The sequence below is a fragment of the Aedes aegypti genome, chromosome 2, assembly GCF_002204515.2.
Source record: "Aedes aegypti strain LVP_AGWG chromosome 2, AaegL5.0 Primary Assembly, whole genome shotgun sequence".
Taxonomy (NCBI): domain Eukaryota; kingdom Metazoa; phylum Arthropoda; class Insecta; order Diptera; family Culicidae; genus Aedes; species Aedes aegypti.
In genome coordinates, this window is record NC_035108.1 from 66,636,503 (window position 1) to 66,659,752 (window position 23,250).

Genomic DNA, 23,250 nt, shown 5'->3' on the forward strand with positions numbered 1-23,250 from the left:
AGGGTTCATTCACAAATTTTATTTCGCCAAAAATTGCCATTTTTAACACCTACCCACCCTCTCGTACTTTTTTTTTGTATGGAAATGCTACATATTGTGAACGGGCTGTAACATTTTGAGGACAACCACCCGCAAACTCTTTTGCTCCCTTCAGCGTTACGAAATTTGTGAATGGGCTTTAATAAAAATAAACCTTTTATTGACTGAAAAGAATTCGAATCCATAACCCTCAATATGGTGTTGCTTAACAGATGCATTTTCACCGGTTTTTGGACTGGTGGTGTTCATATTTCAATTTTGTTTTTGAACAAATATTTTTCTTACTTATGAATATAGGTTGTGTCATAGCATCACGTTGCTACAGTGATCATTCATGTCATAGCTGCAAACATTTCACCAGAAATTTGCCCTTCTTTTTTAAATAGGCTGTTCTTTCACGTTTTTGTTGGATAAGCTAGTCACTAATATTTCTATATAGAACAGCTTTTTATAAAGGAATATATCTTGAAGGCATTCACTAAAATGATTCCCGCTATAATTCTAATCGGAAATTTTCCCTTTCTTTTATCTTCTTGTATTAAAACAGACAGGTCTCTTATGGATTTACTCACCACTTTTCTGACATCATCATTTCTTCACTATCTTGAATCATAAAAATATTTTTTTGTGGTTATTGCGATTTTTTTCACCACTTAGACTTTAGTGATCTGAATTTCGTCTTTCTCAGATTTCGCCTTCGATTTCGCTGCCCCTTTTCAATCACCGCCGCCCATGCAACTATCCTGATATTCATGACAGTTTTCTCCGGCCGGCTCAGTGTTTATCATTTTATCTTTGTTCTCGACTCACCAGCTGGTCATGTTGCACAACAAAACCAGCTGGCCTTCTGATGTTTACAGTCATCGTCATTGTTCTCGTGCTCCAGCTGATCGTGCTCTCGTCTTAAAACCAGCTGGTAGGGACTGAAATCAAGGATGAAAGGTGAATGGTGTTTGAAAATGTACCATCGGTACATTATTGGCAGCTTCACAATTTCGTCATGAAAGTCTAATCCTTCGTGAAAATTACAATATCTCACAGAAATTCAAATTAATGATCCCACAAATCAACAAAAATTCTTACTGTAGCGTCAATCAGAGGCCGCCGATTTTTCTAACATGTACAAGTGTACAAGCGTGATAGCGGAACGGTCGTCTGTTAGGTTGGTTTTTAGGCGGGTTCCACTTGCAGCGACTATCTCAGGGTGAACTTCCATTACCATCGTTTACAAAACAAAATCTTTAATAAAATCTTAATCTTAATGCCCGACACCTTTAAAAATGAGTAAAGGAAGTGGCTACCGAGTTCCAATAAGAGACTTTACTACATCCTAATTTTGTGCATATTATAGCTATCCTTCTCATAATAAATTCACCCTTCTTTTCGAAATAGGCTGTTCTTCAGAGCATTGCAATGTGGCTGTGTGAATCTTCCCAAAATTAGAGGACAAAACTTAGTGTGTAAAAATTATTTGCTGAACAACTTGCTGCTTTGTTATCTTCTAATATTTGAAAAATACATTTTTGAGCCAAACTCGTGAAATACTCAAAAGGAATCGTACAATTATCTCCCCACTCTCTAACTAGAATATGTCTCAAAATATTATCCATTCGGGGTAATGGCGTTCGGGATAGTGACCCATTCGGGGTAATGGCGTTCGGGGTAATGACCCATTCGGGGTAATGGCATTCGGGGTAGTGGCGTTCGGGGTAGTGTCCTAGAATCGCCAAGCTTATGGGAACGCATTTTAGTGCACAATTATGTTTGATTTCTACTTTTCGAGAATTGAAACGGTTTAGTATCCTAAAAATCTATATCCGGTTCTTCAGGGCATTACGTCCGAATGGCCACATCTGGTATATTTTAAACTATGCAAAACTCTTCGTTTATTATGTTGTATATCAGATCCTAATGATTTATGCAAATTAAAATTATTGTCATTGCAAATAAACAAAGGTAACTTGGCATGTCCCAAAAAAGAGCCCATTTTTACCCGACTTGACCCAGTGACCCACCGGAATAATTCCAGCCACAGGAATATTTACGAGTTCCTTTGGCTACTTCTAGAAACAAGAAATGTGGGCCAGTGACAAAAAAATCATTTGAATCCGTTAAGAATTCTCTGAACGGTGAGGGTTTCAGTAGTTTTGCTTTCACTCAGGCCTATACGGGTTAACGCGCCCAGTCTAGCGTATTGGGAGTCGTGGGATCGAAGCCCACCAGAACGATTCTATTATTTTTCACAATTTCACATCTCAATCTGTCCAAATTGACTTATGTGTCTTCGACCTTCAGGTATTTTCAAAAACACCGTCGGCTGGTAAAGCCGTAATAGACATGACAACCCTAGTTGAGATACAAATGTTCATTTTACCTGCACTATGTGTGTAAAATGAGCAGCTGTTGGTGGTAAAATGAACATCATGCAAAAAATGAGATCAGTAAGGTACCGTGGGGTAAGCGGATACAGGAAAATCAATAGTCAACTTCATTACTATGTACAGCTTATGTGAATAATGTAATTCAATATTTTTTCTGTGGATAACAAATGAGGGACTGATATACTTCAAATCGTCATTTATTTCGATTTTTCTGAATTTTATGTATTGAGTATGAGGGACTTGAAAATTTGCGCCAAATGATCCGCTTGCCCCACCGTGGTGGGGTAAGTGGATCACCTCTAAAAAAAATCAATTCTCATAACATATATGGTATAATTATGTATACTAAGAATGATATTGCTCTCGTTCTTGTTATTAGTGATAGTTATGTTATGTTTGGATACTTTAAAAATTAAAAAGTGTCTTCATTTTATCATAATATTATTAAAAATATGAATACTTTAGTTCACACTAATTCAAACAAAATAACACATTGTAGCTAGAATTATTTGGAGAAAAATTTTCAATATAATCACATAAATTATACTTAAGTATTGTACGGTTATTCCTATCGATGTTTTAGAAAAAATAACTCGTAGTTGAAAAATATTAGTTACATTTATTTTCGTTTAACAAACTGAAATCTTCTTATTCCATTTATGAATGTATTTGTAACATCTGTCTAGAACAATTTATATGATCAAAAAAGGTACGATAATACTTTTTCAATTGGAAAATTTGTATATTTTGCTATTTTGCAACTCAGCTTTAATAAACCAAGAAAAGTTTTGTTTGAATTTCGCAATATTCATTCTTTTATATTTTCTTACATCAGAAAGATTAAAATAAAATTTAGGTGGATTAATTCAAATTTTCTATAGTCAATTAGACAAATTTAAGCTAGTTGTGAGAAAAAGTAAAAACAAAACAATATTTGCGAGTATTCAAACTTATTCAAATTGTCGTAAGCAGTCCGCCAATATATGATAATAACACTTGATCCACTTACCCCACCCCATTAAAAAGTGGGGGTAAGTGTACCATGTCCAATATATCTGTATTTATTTATAAAAATCACATATTTTCCATTGTGATTCATTCAATTAGAACTGGAATGTTCACCATGCGTTGAAAAAACTAGTAGAATTTGATTTAAGGCAGAGATATAATGGATTGTTGATTGATGGAAAACAATTTTGAAATTAATTGATTTTTGCAGCCAACAAGTTTGCTTGTGTTAGTGTACGTTTAGTACCAGTTTTGCATTGGTATCAGTGTGGACGTAAAAACATAACCTAAAACGAAGCAATGGTGCGAAAACATTCAACATATTCAAGTATTTATGCTCAATATGGACAAATGATCCACTTACCCCACTGCTACACTTCCCCCACTGTACCTTATCAGATTTGACATCATATCATAACGATATTCACCTCACTGAAAAACCTCAAGTCTTTCAAGCTAAAAGTTACGTCAGATCTAATTTTCAAACGTGGTATTCTAAAATCCTAATTTTCGTTGATATTCTCACTTCAATTGACCTACGTATCAACTCGAACACTCCGATATATGCTCTAAATCGAACGTGGATGATAAATATTTATCGAAATTTGTTTATTTTTCGGTAAATTGCAGGGTGTTCATTTTACCACCTCTTACCCTACACACTGTTAAAAATAATGAATATTACACTTCATGTACACTTTATTTATGCGATGTAAACATTAAGTCAAGTAAATTTAAGCCTAAAATTTTGTAAAAATCTATTTTTTCGGTCAAACCATCTACACATACACTTGTTTGCTCATATAATGTATTGCATTTTAGAAGAATAATAGAGCAGTTATAGCTCCTCCGTCATGGCTGGATGGCAAACCAAACACTAAGGACTGTCCATTTTATAAAGTGGACACTTTGTTTGTGCTATATCTCTTTTATTTATTGATATAATCGTAATCGGTTTTCTGTACATCGTTCAACTATTATACTACAATGTTTGTTATGAAAATTTAAGATCTTAGAAAATGCTTTTGGTTGAAGAGCTAAGTAGTTTTTCCAAAAACTCCTAAAAAAATCTGTTCGTTAAAGTTTAACATTATTTTTCGCAAAACAAAAACTTTAATTTTTATTAACAAATTGTATGTTTGTATCCTTTACTATTCTACTAAAGGTAAAGCTTTAAAAAATCAATTATAGTCCAACATTCTCTGACATTAGGTAGCTTTAGTGATTTACCCATATACGGCCAAATTTGCTGATACACCGTCCTTTCACTCCCAGCAAAAGAGAAAAGTTAAAAGTGTGTTCAAAACTAGTTTGGTTTACTAAAGAAACTATATATGTACAAACGAGAGCTAAATCGTGCGTTTAAACCACAGTCTTAAGTACAAATTTTACTATTTATGGTAGTTTTACTAAAAAGTCTCATACTTTTAAAATTGTGTATGCATATTTATCGATCTACAGCAAATTGTGAATGGTTTTCTCCGAATATTTATGTGGAAAATAAAGTCGATTTAATTACAGCAGTGTTGTCAATTTTGATGATTGTCAATGTACTTTGAAAGATCTTCTAAGAATAAAGCAATTGTGTTTCTATTGTGCTTTAAATATAAAAAGACAATTTACACCGTCTTCAGCCAAAGGCTGCACAGACTGAACGATTACGTACATTAGGCAACGGACAACACACAGAACACCCAGTAGCCCAGTGATGAATTTTTCGTTTGACGAAAAGTTTCCACCGACTGGAGCGGGAATCGAACCCACACCCCGTGGCACAATACGCCTAAACGACTGGCGCCGCTATCCGCACGGCCACGAAGCCCATGACGTGGGGTCTATATAAGTAACTCTATGAAGGCGTAAGTAATTTTTCATATTAATACCTTATGAGGACTTCCGTCAGGACGTACTTTTAACCAAAAAATTCTACTCATATCAGTTCCCTCCAAATTTAAAAAAGTTTTCTTTTGAAAATATGAGGGAAAATGATTTTATCATATCTGTAAAATTGTTACAGTGATCCCTCCATGAGTCGATGTTCCATGACTCGATATCGACTCATGGAACCATACTGGAAACAAAATTTCATGGTTACTATGATGGTCCCTTCAAACAGCTTTCCAAAGGATTGCTGTTCCATGACTCGATATTTCCATGAGTCGATGGTCGCTTCAATATCGACTCATGGAGGTTTCACTGTATTACAAAAATAACTTGATTTTTTTTCATGAGGCTTCTCATTGATAATGCTTTCGAAGAACAATTGACAAAAAAAGCTCAAGTTAATAACTTTGAAGAAGTTAATAGGGGCACTGAGCTAGGAAGTAGACTCTGTCTGAGTTGGGACATGACGCCAGACAGATGAAGAAGAAGATTTAAGATGTCCATCATACTTTAACGTTCTTCCCGCTTATTCGCCTTTTTGTCCGCTTATACGGACATGTCATTTGTACAATAGCACTATATTAGCACGCAGGGCGAACTAAAGTGCTATACTGAGATTGTGTATATGGTAGATGGATCGATTTTAAGTATAGTACCAGTTTTTCCAAAAGTAAGAGTAATTTTATTATTTCACTCTTTAGAATGGTGAAACAATTTGTTTTGATGTTAAATAGGCCTCGATACCAACGTTGCACACTGGTCCAGGAAGCTAATTTAGGTGGACATGAGATTTTCGTCAAGATTTATTGATTTTAGAGCCATAGTTTTCTCTGAGAATATGTTCAGAATTTTCAGTACCACAAAATGTACGGGTCAAAAATTTTTTTACGATGATCGCAAGAGTGACGTATACGCCAACTTTTTATTTTAACGAATCGTATGTTGGTATGTTCAGCAAAGTTGTAGGAAATGATTATAGAAACATATTTGCCGAACAAACTTTTTCGCGGTTTTGCTTAAGAGCCGAGATAATTAAGTATTTTTAATAAAAAATCGTTTTTTGCTCTTAAGTGTTTTATTTTTTTGTTTTATGGGCCAACTATGTTCTACAAAGTTTTTGTACTTATCATTTGATTCAACTTTGCTGAACATACCAAAGTTGTATTTCGTATGGTTTTCATGTCATTTGAGTTTTTCATCTTAAAAATAGCTATTTTGTATGACTCACTTCTAAGTTTCAGAATACACTAAAAAAGGCTCCAACACGTTAATGCTTCCAGTGGACGGTTAGGTCCTTAGAAGAAAGCACCACACTAGACAACGGACTAGCATGCAATGCCCAGAGGCACAATCGAAATACATTTCTGTCGAAAAGTTTTCCGGATTGAAGCGGGAATCAATACTAACCGCAAGGCCCCCACACTATTGGAAATAGAGAAAGCAAAAATTGTAGATTTTCATACAAAATTGTAATATTTTGAGATCTATATTTCTGTCAGAAATTAAAAACTGTTATTTTTATTTATCTACCAAAATTTCATGTCATTTATGTAAATTTTATTACAAATCTGCTAAATTTGTTCATTTGCTCTCAAAACAACTATTGGTCAGTAATATTACCGGACAAATACATTAATTTTGGTACGAGTAATGTATCGAAATGTTTGAAATTTAAAGTATGATCTATCATACTTTATGTGACTTCATACACCAAGCATGCAAAATAGGACTTCATCTTTCATTTCAGATATAATTTGGTTTGAAAAACACGTTTAAATTTTGAATAAATCAACTTTTTCAACATGCTTGCAACTTTCATACACAATTTTTCGTTTATCTTATATGGGAAAACACAATACTTTTCTGAATCATCAAAAAATAACCTTTAAGCATCTGAAATATTATGAACTTTGTTGATATGCATTGTTTTATTCATGACGTTTGAATTCTGTGGCAAATTAAGCAAATAAATTGGCAATCGGCTGGCAAATGTTTAGAAAACTTAAGGTAAAAACAGTTAATTCAGTGTGTTCTGTAAGGCTTCAAAATTGAACTTAGCATCAACGAGTCATGCTTACTTGTTACAAAAGTGTTTCTAACTTTATTCTATTCCTACTATTAACCATCTTCTTCTTCTTTCTGGCGTTACGTCCTAACTGGGACATAGCCTGCTTCTCAGATTAGTGTTCTTATGACGACTTCCACAGTTATTAACTGAGAGCTTTCTTTGCCGATTGACCATTTTTGCATGTGTATATCGTGTGGCAGGTACGAAGATACTTGTATGCCCTGGGAATCGAGCAAATTTCCTTTACGAAAAGATCCTTGACCAGTAGGATTCGAACCCCACGACTCTCAGCATGGTCATGCTGAATAGCTGCGCGTTTACCGCTACGGCTATCTGGGCCCCTACTATTGACATACTGCATCAATAATTGGTAAACCCGCTGCGATTTTGCGTTACACTCATAAATCAGTTTTTCAGATCGCCCAGCCCCAGATCCAGACTACGCCCATGGTGCGGTGCAAGTTCTTACCTGCGTGCTGAGTAGCAGTGCCCGAGCGACGGCGAAAATGTCACTCACGACACCCTCGGACGGTGCGGCCAGGACCACCAGGTAGGTGATGCCAAGCAGCGGGATCAGGACCAACAGGGCTTTCGATGCTTTCCGGTACTGACGCGTTTCGACGGTGTTGGCCGAACGGAGTTTGGTTATTAATACCTGGAAAATGGGAAAAGTTTTCGGGGATAAGTGGTATTGTTCAAGGAATAGCTTTTCAATTTGAATGTTATTGTTCCTAAGAATAATAATCGATTATCAGGCACAGTAGAAATAAATCTGAGTTCTTATCTTACACGATACTTACTCAACAAAATATTCTAAAACTCAAAAAAAAAAAATGATTGCTAAAATAATCAAATGTGTTAATGCAAGCTGTTTTGCTGCGCAAGTGTTTTTTGCTGTGAATACAAAAATAATAAATGATATCAGATACTTGAAATGCAATTCCCAGTCATCATAATGGAATCTAACTTCCATAAAATTCATACCATTCACACTCCTTCTCAAAGACCCGTACCCATTAGAATGACACGCAAAGCCCATTCAACAAACTATTAATTACCCTAAATGGCCATTTAAAGCAAATGATTCGGGAAAGACAAATAACCCTTCCCTACCCGTGATACTCACCCACATGATTCGTATGAGAAACACTAGATTGATGATGAGCACCGCACACACAGGTCCCTGGAAGATCCAATCCACGGTCGATTCTCGCATCCAGGAACAGTCGATTTCCAGCTGCAAGAGTGAGAAAGACGGAACAGTCAGTTTCGGTACCTCAGTGTTAAGGCAATTCAAATTGATGTGCGCACGTAAAATAAATAACATCTCATCCGGAGGTCAGTCAGTGGCAAGGAGCTTACATAAGCCCCCCAAGGGATGTTAACGAGGAGGATTGTTTCTTTGCTGCTTTGGCTAAGATATGATTCTGAGTAATTCCAGCTCGGAATACAAATGAAAATAGCATTTTCAGACCGTTTACTTTTAATGCAAATTAAACTTTGAGCTATAAAATCCCATCGAAATTTTGCTAAATTTCTCAGACTTTGCCTAGCAAAGAACAGTTTTTTTATATTAGAAAATTTATAACTCAAACAATAGGCATTAGATTAAAATGGTGTCTTTAAAGCAGTTTCGGTGAAAAAAAAAGACGATTAGAAAAAAGAATACTTGGATTAAAAATTCTGGGAGGAAAAAGTTGTTTTCAGCATAATTTTGAAGGAAAATGTCACACATATTGGATGGTCATTATTGCATGTGCAAAGCTTCATTCAATTCAGAAGAATGAGCGTCTTTCCGGTTTGCGTTTGGAGCTGGAAATACTCTTCTGTTTTGCTGCTCATTTATTGTCTTATAGACATTGCCGCCAATCGACATTGTTACGATTTTCGTCCTCGGCGAGGTCAAAGATGACCGTCACGTATCAAATTCGGCCAACTGGGCGAGTTGTTCCTCCTAGAAAGCTATGATATATTTCAGCTTGGCCTTTGGTGGCCCCACATCGAAACAGTTCCTTTTGTTGTAGAGAATAAAGATAAATGAGGGGGCGTTCTGACTTCTGGGCAGCATCAAGGCCGATGGTTTGCCTCTTGAGTCATTTGGAAAATTTCATTTCGCGCCGATGATGGACTGAAGAAAAGGTCAGTCTGGACAGGGGCAATGCTGGAGATAAGTGTTTCGCTTGTTGTGCTTTCTCGGAACGATGGATGAGAATGGGGGGATGCGAGGCGGGGCTGGTTGAAGTGCAGGTTAAGCAAAGCTTAGTGATGGTATTATGATTCATTTGGAATATAGTAATAGACGGCTTTGCTGGAAAGTACCTTGGGGTAGCTATGCTTTTTAGAAGAGATAATGCGAACCTAAGATGGAAACATAAAGTTTAGGGAAGCAAGATGTAGGCCAACCGATTAAGCAGATCTTGAAGTAATTCACTGGAAGTTGTAGGTTTATTTTCAGAATTTGTGTGAATACTAGACTTTTGCAGTAGTAACACCGTTTGCATAAGAACATTTCATATAAAGACGTTCATCATAATGGAACAATACTTGCAATAAATTTCTCGTGAGATTCCATTAAGGAATCTAAACGATTAATCAGTAAAATTTTGCTAGGATATTCTGCCCTTCTCTCCCTGAGTTAACTTGAAGAATCCCTGGAGTAATATGTTGAATAATTTCTAGAAAAATCTCTAAAACAATTTCTGATAAAACTCATATTCATTTGATTGAGAGTAGTGACTTCTGAACTATTTTTCTGCAGAGGCAAAACTTACATACTTCTAAGCCTGAAATCAGCAGTTTTAAGAAAAAAAGTTCTTTTTCTTTCTTGACATTACGTCCTCACTGGGACAGAGCCTGCTTCTCAGCTTAGTGTTCTTATGAGCAACTGATAACTGTCAACTGAGAGCTTTCTTTGCCAAAGTTGCCATTTTTGCATTGGTATATCGTGTGGTAGGTACGATTATAATCTATACCCAGAGAAGTCAAGGAATTTTCCATTACGAAAAGATCCTGGACCGACCGGGAATCGAACCCAGACACCTTCAGCATGGCTTTGCTTTGTAGCCACGGACTCTAACCACTCGGCTAATGAAGGAAAACACTGTGATTAGTAAAAATAATAAAATGTTATTAAAATAAATGCTTTAATTATGTCAATATCTCCTAGATATATTGTCACCACTCAAATTAATGACATCAATCAAAACTCAAATCACCCACACATTCCCAAAGCAATGCACATCGGAACTTACCGTGGTCGCCTGATCCAGACCGGAAATGGTGATGCCCTTGGCAATGACCCACATAATCACAAACACTCCGGGTCCTCCTGCAAGAGAGAAAGAGAAAATAAACTTGTAGGAAAAAGGAAATGATGCACTTGAACAATTTAATGAGAATATGGCGCGCACAGCCTGAATAGAAGGATGTCTGTGCTGTGGAAGCGCGTGGGTGTGCCAAGTGTAATTACCCGCGCTGCTACTTACTATACGAGAGTTCATTATGACTGGTGTGGGACGCGTCGCAGTCAATGATGGCACTCCATTTGTGAGTGGGTGGTGGTGGGGATTATGAAAAAAAGTTCCGGTGGATTCTATGACATTTCCCAGAAAAACATTCCCCGGAAAGACGCGATTCCAGAAAACACATTTCCCTGAATACCATTTTCCGGAATGCATCAGGAATAAATATTCGAGGATTTTGTTTTATTTCTTCCGCGCTCTTAAATAAAGTTACTTAAAATCGACGCACAGTGGCTGCACTCCATACCAATGCTAGCCGAAAGTAAAATTCTCATTGAAAACGTCCAAAAATTCTAGTTATTTGACGTAACGTAATATTTGAAGAAAATTCGATGGCACAATCTATCTATATTTGCGGTACATTTCGTGTAATTTATTCAGTAAAATCGCATCAACATAAAATGTATTTAATGCAATAATTTGCGTACCAAATTGAAGTTAAATATCGTGGGCAGTAAATAAAATTGTTATTGAAACAGATGCAAGATAGACAACAAAGAAAGATCACTCACAATCGTTTACCCCAACTTTTACAGATTGGGAAAAATTGTCATGACAAAAACAGGGTACAACATTGTTGCAACCTTTTCAACCTGTGATTGATCAGTTATTTCAAACACAAAACCAAGTTTGTAGCAATGCTTACCAACATGGAGAAAGTTCTCGAAAATAGAAATGCGAAGCCTTGAAAATCCCTACGCACACAGTAAACGATCATTGTCATATTTTGTCCTAGTTTTGATAAACTGTTGTTGCGGCATAGGATTGTTGCAACAATATAATAATAGGACAATGTATCTCTTGCTGCTTGTTGGGGTACAATTGATACATGGGTAAACTGATGGTGGTTTCTGAACCTATTTGGAAGCAGGTGAAAAATCCAATCTTTATTACAAGTATCATAACTGCCTGGCATAGCACATTGAATTTCCTAAGTATCATGTACTATCTTTGAAAAATTAGTATTATTAAATTATTAATTCTTGAAGAAGCTTTATGACATATACTTGTTAATATTTTCGAATGCTAAGCAAGTCAAATACGATTCGAAAAATCTTTAGAACAATGAATATGTCATATTTTTATGAATGAGACCGGTTGAGAATGATTTGGTCATGATTTAGTGCAGAGACTGCCATTTCGATAGAACAAATTTACGATTTTTTTTTCAATTTTTGCTGGCATCTTTACAGGTTGATTTAGGGAAATGAATTATTTTTTCATTCGAAAGAGGATCATTCTTCTATGAAATTTTCGTTTTCCTCCAGGCCATATACATCCCTATACTAACACATAGTGCTTATCGTAGCCAGGATGTCCCGGGCGATAAGTGTATAGGCCTATTCACATGACGTCTCAAATCAGCTGATCGGGAACACTATGACAGTTCTTCTATGAAAATGACAGGCCCGTGTTAGCACCGGTCCTCCACCGATGTAAACCAATGCATAGACGGATCTGTCACATGAAAAGACCTATATCACCCACTGTCAGTAGCGACAGCTGTCAAAATGTATGTTTGTTATGATCTGGTGATCACTTTTCGAAAAGTCGAATTACACTCACAATTACGATGGCTTGGGAGGAAGAGCAAACGATCTAATACATTCCGTAAGTTTCCGAGCAACGATTCGCTATTACATTTTAACCATTGCTCCATCGTTGATCATAAACATCAAACAAAACAACTCATTCTAATTACACTCTTGATCCAAGCTACTCAAAAATGGGTAATTAGCATAAAGACGTTTACTACACTAAAAACGATACCGTGCCATGGGCCTGTTTTCCTCCAATTCTCTTTTCGATGTTTGTTCTTTCGACGTTTTGTACCATTGATGTTTTGTGCTTTCGACTTTTTGACATTCGATGTATTGTCTTTTGACGATTTGTCACCTAACCACAGGGTCAAAATGTTGATTGACGAAACGTTGAATGCCAAAACGTCGAACCCCAAAAACTTAAAAGGAACAAAACGTCGAAGCAGTGAAATTTCAACAGCGATTGGGAATTGTTTTCTCGATTTCTTCCTTCTCATCGGTTTAGGGACAATACGTCGAAAGACTCAAGGTTGAAAGACAAATTGTCGAATGCCAAAACGTCGAATCCCATAACGTCGACAAAACGTTGAAGGGACAAAACATCAGGTTTCAGGTATCTTTTTTCACATCGTGTTGGATTAAATATGCTATGAATAACGTCTGGCACGTAGTGAATTATTTATTCTTTCGGAAAAGAATCATTCTTCCACGAAATTTTCGTTTTCTTTCAATTCTCTCCTTTCGACGTTTGTACAAAACGTTGGCTGTGGGGTTAGATTCACCAAGTCTCATTAGCAAACACGAGGTTGTGGTATGTGGGCTTTAAGCTAAAAATAAATTCTCGCGAAACATTACTAAAGGACCTATCTAACATTGAGAGGCTCTCTTTGTTTACTTTCTCTTTCATTAATAACTGAGTGACATTAACCTCTTCTGTTGTGTTTTTTGTATGAAACGCTAGTCAAGGAAATTGACTTTCGATCTATAGTGAAAAACTTCCCAAAATCTTTAGTATTCCACTGTTATAATGGAAAGAGAACGAGAGAGGAGAGAATCTCTCATTTGTACTTAGGTCCTTTAGTAATGTCCCGCGAGAATTGTATTTAGTCATAGGGATTGCATATAACTCAAGAAGGCTACGTATTTGGTGTACTGTTAGAAATTTGGAAGGGTCGTATCTAACGTCTACAGACTAATTTCAGTTGATTTCTTTAAATACAATATCCTAGCTTCTAAACAAAAATATGCATGTAGTTCATCGTTCTCACTTCGTTGATATAGACACAATTTGTTTAAATAATGTAAGCTAGGTTTAAATTTTACCGTAAGAACTGTAAATAGTAAATATATAATTATTGAATTCTATTTAGGTTATCAAATTCACTTTACGTTATCAAATAATTTTGCTCACTTATATTATTGCTGATACACTTCTCTTTTGTGCCTCTACAGCAGGCCTGCCCAACCTTTTTGAACCGCGGGCCAAATTTCAGAAATATTTTTATGTCGCGGGCCACATTTTTAAACGCACAAATATTCCCATAAAATGTGAGAAAAGTTAGTAAATGAAGTTCAAAAAATCTAACAAAAATCAGTGAATGGAGTAAATTTCATTTGAAGAAATCGAAAAAAAGATAATTGCTGCTATGCATTCTGCTGGACATTGTGAGAGTCCCTTTCAAAATTATATAATAATCTAGTCTAGAATATTTTCAAGAATTCACCTCAGAAATTTTGGAGCCTGTGAGTATAATACCCAGTATTTTTTTTTTAAATCGTACACCGATTTCTGAATCAGACCTAATATTACTAGCATAAGTCGGAATGTGCTAAAATTTTGATCAAGCTTTTACGAAAATCTTGGCTAGAATGTCCAATGTTACAAGAATCATGCCTAGGATTCCTTCAGAATCTCACTCAATAATCATTTTGAAATGTCACCTAGAAATATTTAAAAATACTAAAAAGTATTCAAAAAACATCTGCTTATAATTTTCTTATAAATTCGTTTAGTGTTCTGACGAAATGTTACATAGCGTAATGTTGTAATCTTGCCCATGTCCCTAGAAAATAATGTATTGAATTCGTTGAAAATCCTGGTAAAAATTTTGTCAGAATTTTGCCAATGTTATCCGTAAAAGTCGTATCCAGAATTCCTAAAAAATCATGTTCAAGATTTTGTAAAAAGCCTCTCTTTCTTATAATTCTGTCAAGGATGAATGTTGAATGAATGAATGTCGAAGGAAGTCATAGTAGAAATATTGTTGAAACTCCCAGGATTTCAAATTTAGAATTTGATTCATTCATAAAATTAAATATCTAAGAAGGTTAAAAAACGATTCGAATAGTTACTGAGCCAAAATATTAGATTGAAACTAAATTGAAGATAGGCTCAGTTTGTTCTAACTTCGGGTTGGTAAGAATATTCAACGGGCAAAATATGAGAAGAATCTTCGAACCCTTCGCGGGCCGCACAAAATGAGGTCGCGGGCCGGATGTGGCCCGCGGGCCGTACGTTGGGCAGCCCTGCTCTACAGTGATTCTGCTAGTCATCTACGATGACAACAGTCAATCGTGTACAGATGAAAAATGGACCTGTTGTTCGGTGGCAGTGTCGCTACATTGGATGTTTCGTGCTTTCGACGGTTTCAGCGTTTCGTCTTTCAACGTTTTGTCACCCAACATTTCCCATCGTGCTCGACGAAATTGCGTTTGACACATAGTGAATTACAGTCAACTCTACACATCGCAATGTTCTACATCTTGATATCTCTCCCTATGTCGATGACTTGTTCGGTCCCTTCATTCTGCATACATTTTCACTCTTCATATTTCGGTATCATCCTCATCTCGATATCTCCCTATCTCGATGTGATTTTCATTCCCGATTTTCTCTCCGTATGCCGATATGACCATTATCAAAGGTTACTAGACTAGATTTTAGGGGTTCAAAACAATTTGCAAAGACGAAATGACGTCTGTTTGTTTTCAATTTTCCTAGTAACGGAGTGATTTTCAATCTAGTATTCATTAAAAAAAAAGGTCTATGTCTTGATCTCTCCCTATCTTGATGGTCCCTTTGATATCGAGATGTGGAGAGTCGACTGTAGTTAGTTCAGTCTGTACGACTTCCAGTCGAAGACGGTCGTTCTAAATCAATTTGGAAATAAATGTGATGTAGCTTTTTAATTCTAGTAAAGAACATCTAAAGGTAACAATTAATTTAGGGTAATTAGAATTGTTGGCTCCGGACTCATCTATTCATTGAATTAGCTCTAATCAGTGAATTATTTAAGTCTAATTGAATTTAATTTTGCCAGAATTGTTACAATCCCTACACTACCCAATTTATTTATTTATTTATTTATTTGTTTTATTATTCATTTTTTTCAGCAAGGGGAAAAGCCAGGATGAAAATATTTTCATATTCATTATTATGTTTCAATCCCAGGCGTAAAAACCTCAATTTAAAGAGCGTAAAAAGTTTCTTAAAACTAGTTTAAAATTATTGTTTTCACCTAACTAATAGTGCAAAATGTTAATCATTATAGACCTCAGACAGCCAGAAGACTGATTTGGAGGTCTTACTTCTCCTATATGTGTATAACGAAATTATTTGTTTTAAATTCATTGGCAAATTATTGAAATTGACAATTACTGGATATATGCATCCAAATCTTATGTAATTAGTTCTGGGTGTCACAAGGCTCATATCACCTAAGTTCCGTGTATTATGTTGGCGTAATTCATGCGATGATTGAATATCAAAATTATGCTTAACTAAATTACGTTTTACTTTGAAAATAAACAAAACTGATTCAAAAAATCTTATTTGATTTAAGTTCATTATTCGATTATTTATGTATAAATCTGTCGTTCTTGTGTTTAAATTTAAATATTGTTCCCAAAAGATAGTTATTCAATGTGGTTACAATTTTGTTCATGACGTAAATAGGAGCATTTTGCCATATAATGTTCAAATAACTTATAACTTTAAGCCCTATTTTATAAATCGAGTCGACCAAAACGAGTCGGATCTGTCACTCGAGTTTATCGACAGTGGTCACTCTATGTGAGTGGTTTACTATGGAGTCGACGGGTGACATCTGAAATATGCATGCTTACTTTGATCGACAATGACTACAGGCGATACACATGAATCCACTCGATTTACAAAATAGACCCCTTAGTCTTTTTGATCGACTCGACTAAGAGCTAGGGTCTGACCAAAAATGTTGCTCGACTCGGCTCTGTCACTCGAGTTTATTGACAGTTGTCACTCTATGTGACTGGATTACTAAGGAAGACGACGGGTGACATCTGAAATATGCATGCTTACTTTGATCGACAGTGAAATCAATCAATCGGAAATCAATCCGTATTGTTGAGAATGGCCTACGGAATGGCATCAGATATGCGCGAAGAGTGCAAGGAGAGATACCAGGTCCAAACAGTTAAACATGGCGGTGGAAGTGACATTGTTTGGGTAAATATATAGAAATGTTAAATTTTACATTACTATTTAAAAGATCTTTTCTATCAGGATATTTCAAGGCACTATGACTGCTCCGATGTACAAGGACCTGTTGAAGACCACTACGCTTTCATTTTCAACCAGAACGATGACAAAAGGATGGATATTTCAACAGTGCAATGACCCGAAACATACCTCCAGGATGATAAAATTCTGGTTTGCAAGGAAAAAGATTACTGTTTTGAAGTGGCCGTCACAAATCCGGACGATCTAATAGCATAATCGAACTTGATCGATTCTATACCTGTCCGGTGCGCAGCAGTCATCAAATCAAATGGCTACGCTACTAAGTACTACAGTCGATTCTCCACATCTCGATGTTCTTCATCTCGATATCTCTCCCTATGTCGATGATTTCATAAGTCCCTTCAGTCTGCATACATTTTCACTCTCCATATCTCTATAGTCTCCTTAACTCGATATCTCCATATCTCGATGTGTTTCTGTTGAATTTTTGGTTCCCAATTTTCTCTTCGTATGTCGATATGACCAATATCGAAGGTTACTAGACCAATGGTTTGGGATTCACAACAAATTAGAAGCGCAAAATGACGTCTGTTTGTGTATTACTTTCTTGGCAACGGAGGGTATTTCAATCTAGTATTCATCAAATATTTGTTCTTTGTCTCAATCTCTCCCTATCTCGATGGTCCCTTCGATATCGAGATGTGGAGAGGCGACTGTAGCCCCAGCACCCCCCCCCCTTCTTTAACTTGATATCGAGATATCGAGGAATATAGAGTTATGGAAAGCCGATTGTAGTATTACAATTCGTTTTTGCTGTGTAGAATAAGTAAGATCAAGTATTTTTTGTAGTTTTTTCATACAAAAGCCTCATTTTGTATGGGAAATGAAATTAATTACCTTGGATTATTAAAATTTGATATGAGTTTTCAGCTTGCTGCATATTTTGTCCCTCTCATTATTCAACGATTTGATTATGGTATATGTACCAATAGTGGAGGTGCTAAGCACAATTGAACTTCATTTGAAAGCCTTAAGGCCCAAGTAAAAATGGTGCAAAAGTCAAAACTGAAAAAGCAGTTTTCTCTTTCTAAATAGACAAACTGAAGAAAATTAAAACACACAGCTCTTTTATTTGCCAAATAAAAAGGCTGTGTTTTTATTTTCATCAATTTGTAATTTTTAAAGGAGAAAACTGCTTTTTTAGTTCTGACTTTTGTGCCATTTTTTCTTGCACCTTAATTCAAGAAGCGCAAATCATGTACATGCTAATGTTGTAACGGAAAGCAACGACCATGGACTTAATGAGAAATATGATTTCATCGCAGTAATCCACGGCATGTCAGTGAGAAATAATACCTCCACTATTGGTACTCTGTTCCTTTAGTTGCGGTATATTTTTATTTTGTGTTCCTATAGTTGCGGTATCCGTGGGTTTCTTATGGGATCCTCCACTATAGGAACACTTTACCGCAACTATTGGTACAGGTAAGTAAAGTTTAAGCAATTTTAGTGATATTTCATAAGTTTTAAAGCAATTTGAACGCTCTTTTCAATTATTCCGTGTATCAACAAGCCAATACGTCGGTTTGGCAATGTTGGTTCTGTGGCTAATGTAATAAAATCAGTAAAAACGGCATTACCGCAACTATAGGAACATCCACAACTAAGGGAGCACTTACCCTAAATCTGATTTAAGCCAAACAAACTACAAGACAAACAATATTTTTCACATTATTATTCACCTCGAAATGACAGTTCGCAAAAATTGCAGCTCATATTTTCGTCTCTTATCTTCATAAGGACTGTTCTTTTTGTAATGTGGACACTTTGGTTTTGCTATATCTTTTTTATTTATTGATAAAATCGTAATCGGTTTTCTGTGCATTCAACTATTATTCTACAATGTTGTGAAAATATGAAATCTTTCAAAATGCTTCTGGTTAAAGAACTGAATTGTTTTCACAAAAACTCTCAAGAAAAACTGTTCGTCAAAGTTAAGCATTATATTGCGCATAACAAAAATCCTCATTTTTATGGACAAATTGTATGATGGTATCCTTTATCATTCTATTAGAGGTAGCGCTTTTAAAAAAATAAATAATATTCCACCGTTCTCTGACACTAGGGCATTCCAGTGATTTATCCTTTATGGCCAAAAAGTAAAGTAAAAATAACATGGAATATTTTGATAATAAATCTTCGAGCTGTTTAGTAGAATACCTATAAGTAGATGAAAAACCGAATTTAGTACTACAGGTATGTTCCATTTTTATCATGTTCCGATTTTGTCACGCTCCGATTTTGTCACGTTCCGATTTCGTCAACAAATTATTCCGTTTTTATCAACACAAAAAATTGTTTTTTTTTTATTTTCAGAATGTTTAGAATATGAGCTAAATACTTATTCTGAAGCAACTTAAATGCTTTTCAATAGCCTCAGAGTGGAATTTTCGGCATTATGTTGATGTTGAGCACCTGCAAAACATGGTAGGTGTCAAGTCATATATGATTCAATAAGGTTTGACACCCTATCCACTAATTAATTGGATTGTTCAAACTGAGCATGGTGTGTTGGACAAGATTGATCCATACTTCAAACAATCGAGAGTTGCTCTGGCTACGTCTTAGCAACAACTGGAATTTGTGATTATTTAAATACGTACTTAAAAGATTTGCAGAGACCTCTCATTTTTCTTATATAACATGGCATTAAAGAATTTCCTATGTAAATTTGATAGACATAGGGACTGTTCATTTAATACTTTAGACGATTTTGGCGGTTTTTCGATCCTCCTTCTATTATGGTTTGATTTTTTGTATGAACATAAAAATAATTTGTATGGCACGAAAGATATCTCCAACCCTCCTCCCCCAAAACCCCTTACATGATTAATGGACGATTCCATATATGTTCAGTTCTTTTTTTATACACTTGGGAATGGACTCAAGAATGTTTGGGCAACAGTAAGATACATCATCAAGTTTATTTTATTTTTGAAACGGTTGTCGGCCCGTCATATTTTAGACATTATTTTTTATCTCTCAATCTTGATAACATTGCACAAATTATAGCAAACAGCCATTGATTAAATACTGTTTCAAGAGGCAGGGGAAGAGGTCCAGCAAAACTAAGCAATCTAGACAATTTTGGAATCCCCATATAATAAGTTTGCATCGAGGAAGAGGGTAAAGGTCTGAAATGGCTGACAGTTCAATAAACTGTTGATAATGCACGTTCCCACGTCACGTACGTTGCCATCCCAAATTTGCTGGGATCTTGATCTCCCTTCCCATGAATTCCTTCACCACATGGAGATTTAAAGGTCTCATACCAACAGTCTTTTTCATGAAACTTTACAAAAGAGTTTCTTACCAAAAAGTTCTAATTTGGTGAGAGTTTGTACACTTTTGTGTTTTTGAAGAACTTCTTCTATATTAATAAAAAGGGATGGTGTTTGTATGTCACGAAATGGCTTAAGAACGGGCTAATAGACTTACATGATTATTACACTGTTGTATTGGTCAAGTGTTCCGACGTGTTTGAGTGAAGGAAAGGATTTAAAAAATTCTCTGGAGTAACTGGAAAACAACTGAAAACTAATCTGTCGTTTTGTATGAGAGGTTGCATGCCATATTTCAGCAACCTACTTGATGGCAAAACGAAGTTTGACGGGACCATTAGTGTTTAATATTATTTTTACTTGATAAAAAACAAGAATTTTAAGTTATTTAATTGCCAGTCGCATCGTGATCTAACGTAAAGCTGATAGGCGATGGTGACGCTGTTCTAGATTGGCAATTAGTGCATCCTTGTCGAAGTTGATAGTTTTTTTTTATCTTTATTAACGAGATTTTTAGTCCTGGGCTAGTTCATGTCGGGACCAACGGCTTTACTTCCCTTCGTCACCATAACCTTGAGGAAGTCACCATTAGTAAGTCGTCACCATAGCCTTGAAGTCATAATTGCCTATCTCGGTTATGCAATTCGATACCAGGTCCTCGACGTGAGAGGCGTGTGTTCTAATCACTACACCAGGTTCCCAAAAAAGTTGATAGAAATATCTTTAGAAGAAATACCACCACAATAATTTTACTGATAAGGCCGCGTCTATTTATTACGTAACGCTAAAGTTGAAAAGTTTTGAATCCCCCTCCCTCCGTAACGCTTTTTGTATGAAAAATTTCAAATTTTTGTGTGAGCTGTATCGCTTTAGCCTTCTAACCCATTTACTCAGAGCATTACGTAATTTGTGGACAGCGCCTAAGATGTAGGCAATTCAAAGCACAGGGAACCGTATATATTCAATTCAGTTTGCAAAACTTTCGCAACATAACTCCACATTCAATCGCCAATCGGGAGTGCCCAAAAATGCAAAAAAAGGCTCTCAGTTGATAACTGCAGAAAAGCTGCGGAAATAGCTCTTTCTCAGTTGGGATGTAATGCCATAAAAAGAAGAAGAAGAAAAAGAAGAAGCAAAAAGGATGCACATTAGAAAAAATTGTGACTTATTTATTTTTTCTTGAATGAAATAAATAAAACTATTATCAGCTTGACCCACTTTATTGTAGTGTTTTTTACAAATATGACGAACCTTATGATGCAAAGGACATTTATGTGATTATCGTTTTAATATTCTTAGGCCGTCTTCAGTGTCGTGTAGTAAGTCGAGTCTAGTACACGACACTGAAGACGGCCTTACAGTTGAGGTCGAAATACGCGTATCTGTCAAAGGATACAAACTCTAGTGGAATTAAATGGTATGGTACTAAATTCTATTTTTTCATCTACCTATGGAATATTTTGTTAGCATCCGATTAACCAAAATTTTAAATCAATGTGTAATTAGAATCGTAATCTTACATTCTTTGAAGAGTTGTTTGTTAATTTCAAATTTTGGTCGATCCAATGCTAAGGAATAAAGCCATGTTTTTTCAGTGTATTTTTAGAAAAATGTCACAACTTTAAGAAAAAAAAAATCTTTACAAAACTCAAAATCCTGCGAAGTGAGAATAATTCATTGTCTTTCGAATGCGCCATAGAGAATTGCAATTGGACGTGTAATGGCAGAGGTATGGACACTGTTGTATGTTTTTGTTATAGGGAGTGAACGCAAAGTTTGGCATGGGAGTGTAACATAAATTAGCTTGATGCATGGTAAACTGCTATATAAATCAGAAGGAAACAAAAACTAATACTACGCTGTCATTTGCTAAATAAATCGATATTTATTTCAATTATCATTCAATAACTTTCCGGTAAATTGATTATTTCGGGATATGATTTTCGGAGAAATTGGTCATTCCTTTAAATGTCTTTGAGGAAACAGGGTATCGGGAAAATGTCTTTCCGGGAAATGATATAGAACCGTCCCGACGTTATAAACTTGAGGTTCGCTGGGAAGATATATGAGGGAATATCGTACCCTAGAGAATGAGAAATTGTTGCTAAATAGACACTGACTGGCTGAACCGACGATGGTGGTCACTGGAGCTGAAGGATATAAACACTATTGCAGGGGTCTGCACCAGCGAGTGCATGGTTGAATCATATCCCATTTATGTGAGGGTATGTGATGATTGCGATAATGATGGTGGTTTTCTTTTTGCTGGCTAAAGGAGCGTGTGATAATTGTAGCAAAACTGGGCGGTTTTCTGTCTGATCCGAGTGAACTGGCATTCAGTTCACCAGAACTACCGTTTTGTCTCAAATTCCGAACAGACTCATATTCCGAACACTCGGTTTTTGCATGGCGATTTGGTTGAAATGTTTCATTGAAATATGTCACCAAATTACATGAAAATGGCAGTCAATTGCAAATCCATTTTGCAATCAAAATGTTGTTTCATACTTTTGCGTAAAAACAATATTAAAGAGTAGTGTTTGATCTTTTGCTCGCGTCGCTTGTTCCTGCGGGGGCGGGTGATGTGAGCAGGATCAATCATGCTGCGCGTCGCTCGCGTGGCGTGATAGGTATAATAGAGTCGAGGATCGCGAGATAGGTTAGTAGTGTTTGATCTTTCGCTCGCGTCACTTGCTCCTGCGGGGGCGGGTGATGAACACTTGTTCGGCGTACAATGAGATTATCGAATAATATCGCGAATCCGGTTAGGCGTGATTACCGTTTTGATTCATATTACGGACACTTAAGGCCTTAGTAAAGTATAACCCAGCTTGGACCATACAAAATAAATCATTCTGTATGATTTTTTAGCGTTATCGAGCGTCGGAAGCCCTTAACTTTCGGATGGTGGGTAAAGAATACGCGTCCGCAACTTGAATAATTTTAAATAAATCAAAACGTGTGGC

At 36.0% G+C, this 23,250-nt stretch overlaps 1 protein-coding gene across 3 annotated transcripts in view; it reads right to left on the reverse strand.

The window, feature by feature from the left end:
* Positions 1 to 23,250, reverse strand: part of LOC5567138 (diuretic hormone receptor) — a 424,292-nt gene that overhangs the window by 111,920 nt on the left and 289,122 nt on the right. For all 3 annotated transcript variants that reach the window (XM_021841104.1, XM_021841105.1, XM_021841106.1), the window contains 3 exons: positions 10,632 to 10,708; positions 8,507 to 8,617; positions 7,850 to 8,035 (listed from right to left, as the gene is read on the reverse strand). In XM_021841104.1, the coding sequence (XP_021696796.1) occupies positions 7,850 to 8,035; positions 8,507 to 8,617; positions 10,632 to 10,708 (374 nt within the window). The remainder of the gene's footprint in view (positions 1 to 7,849; positions 8,036 to 8,506; positions 8,618 to 10,631; positions 10,709 to 23,250) is intronic.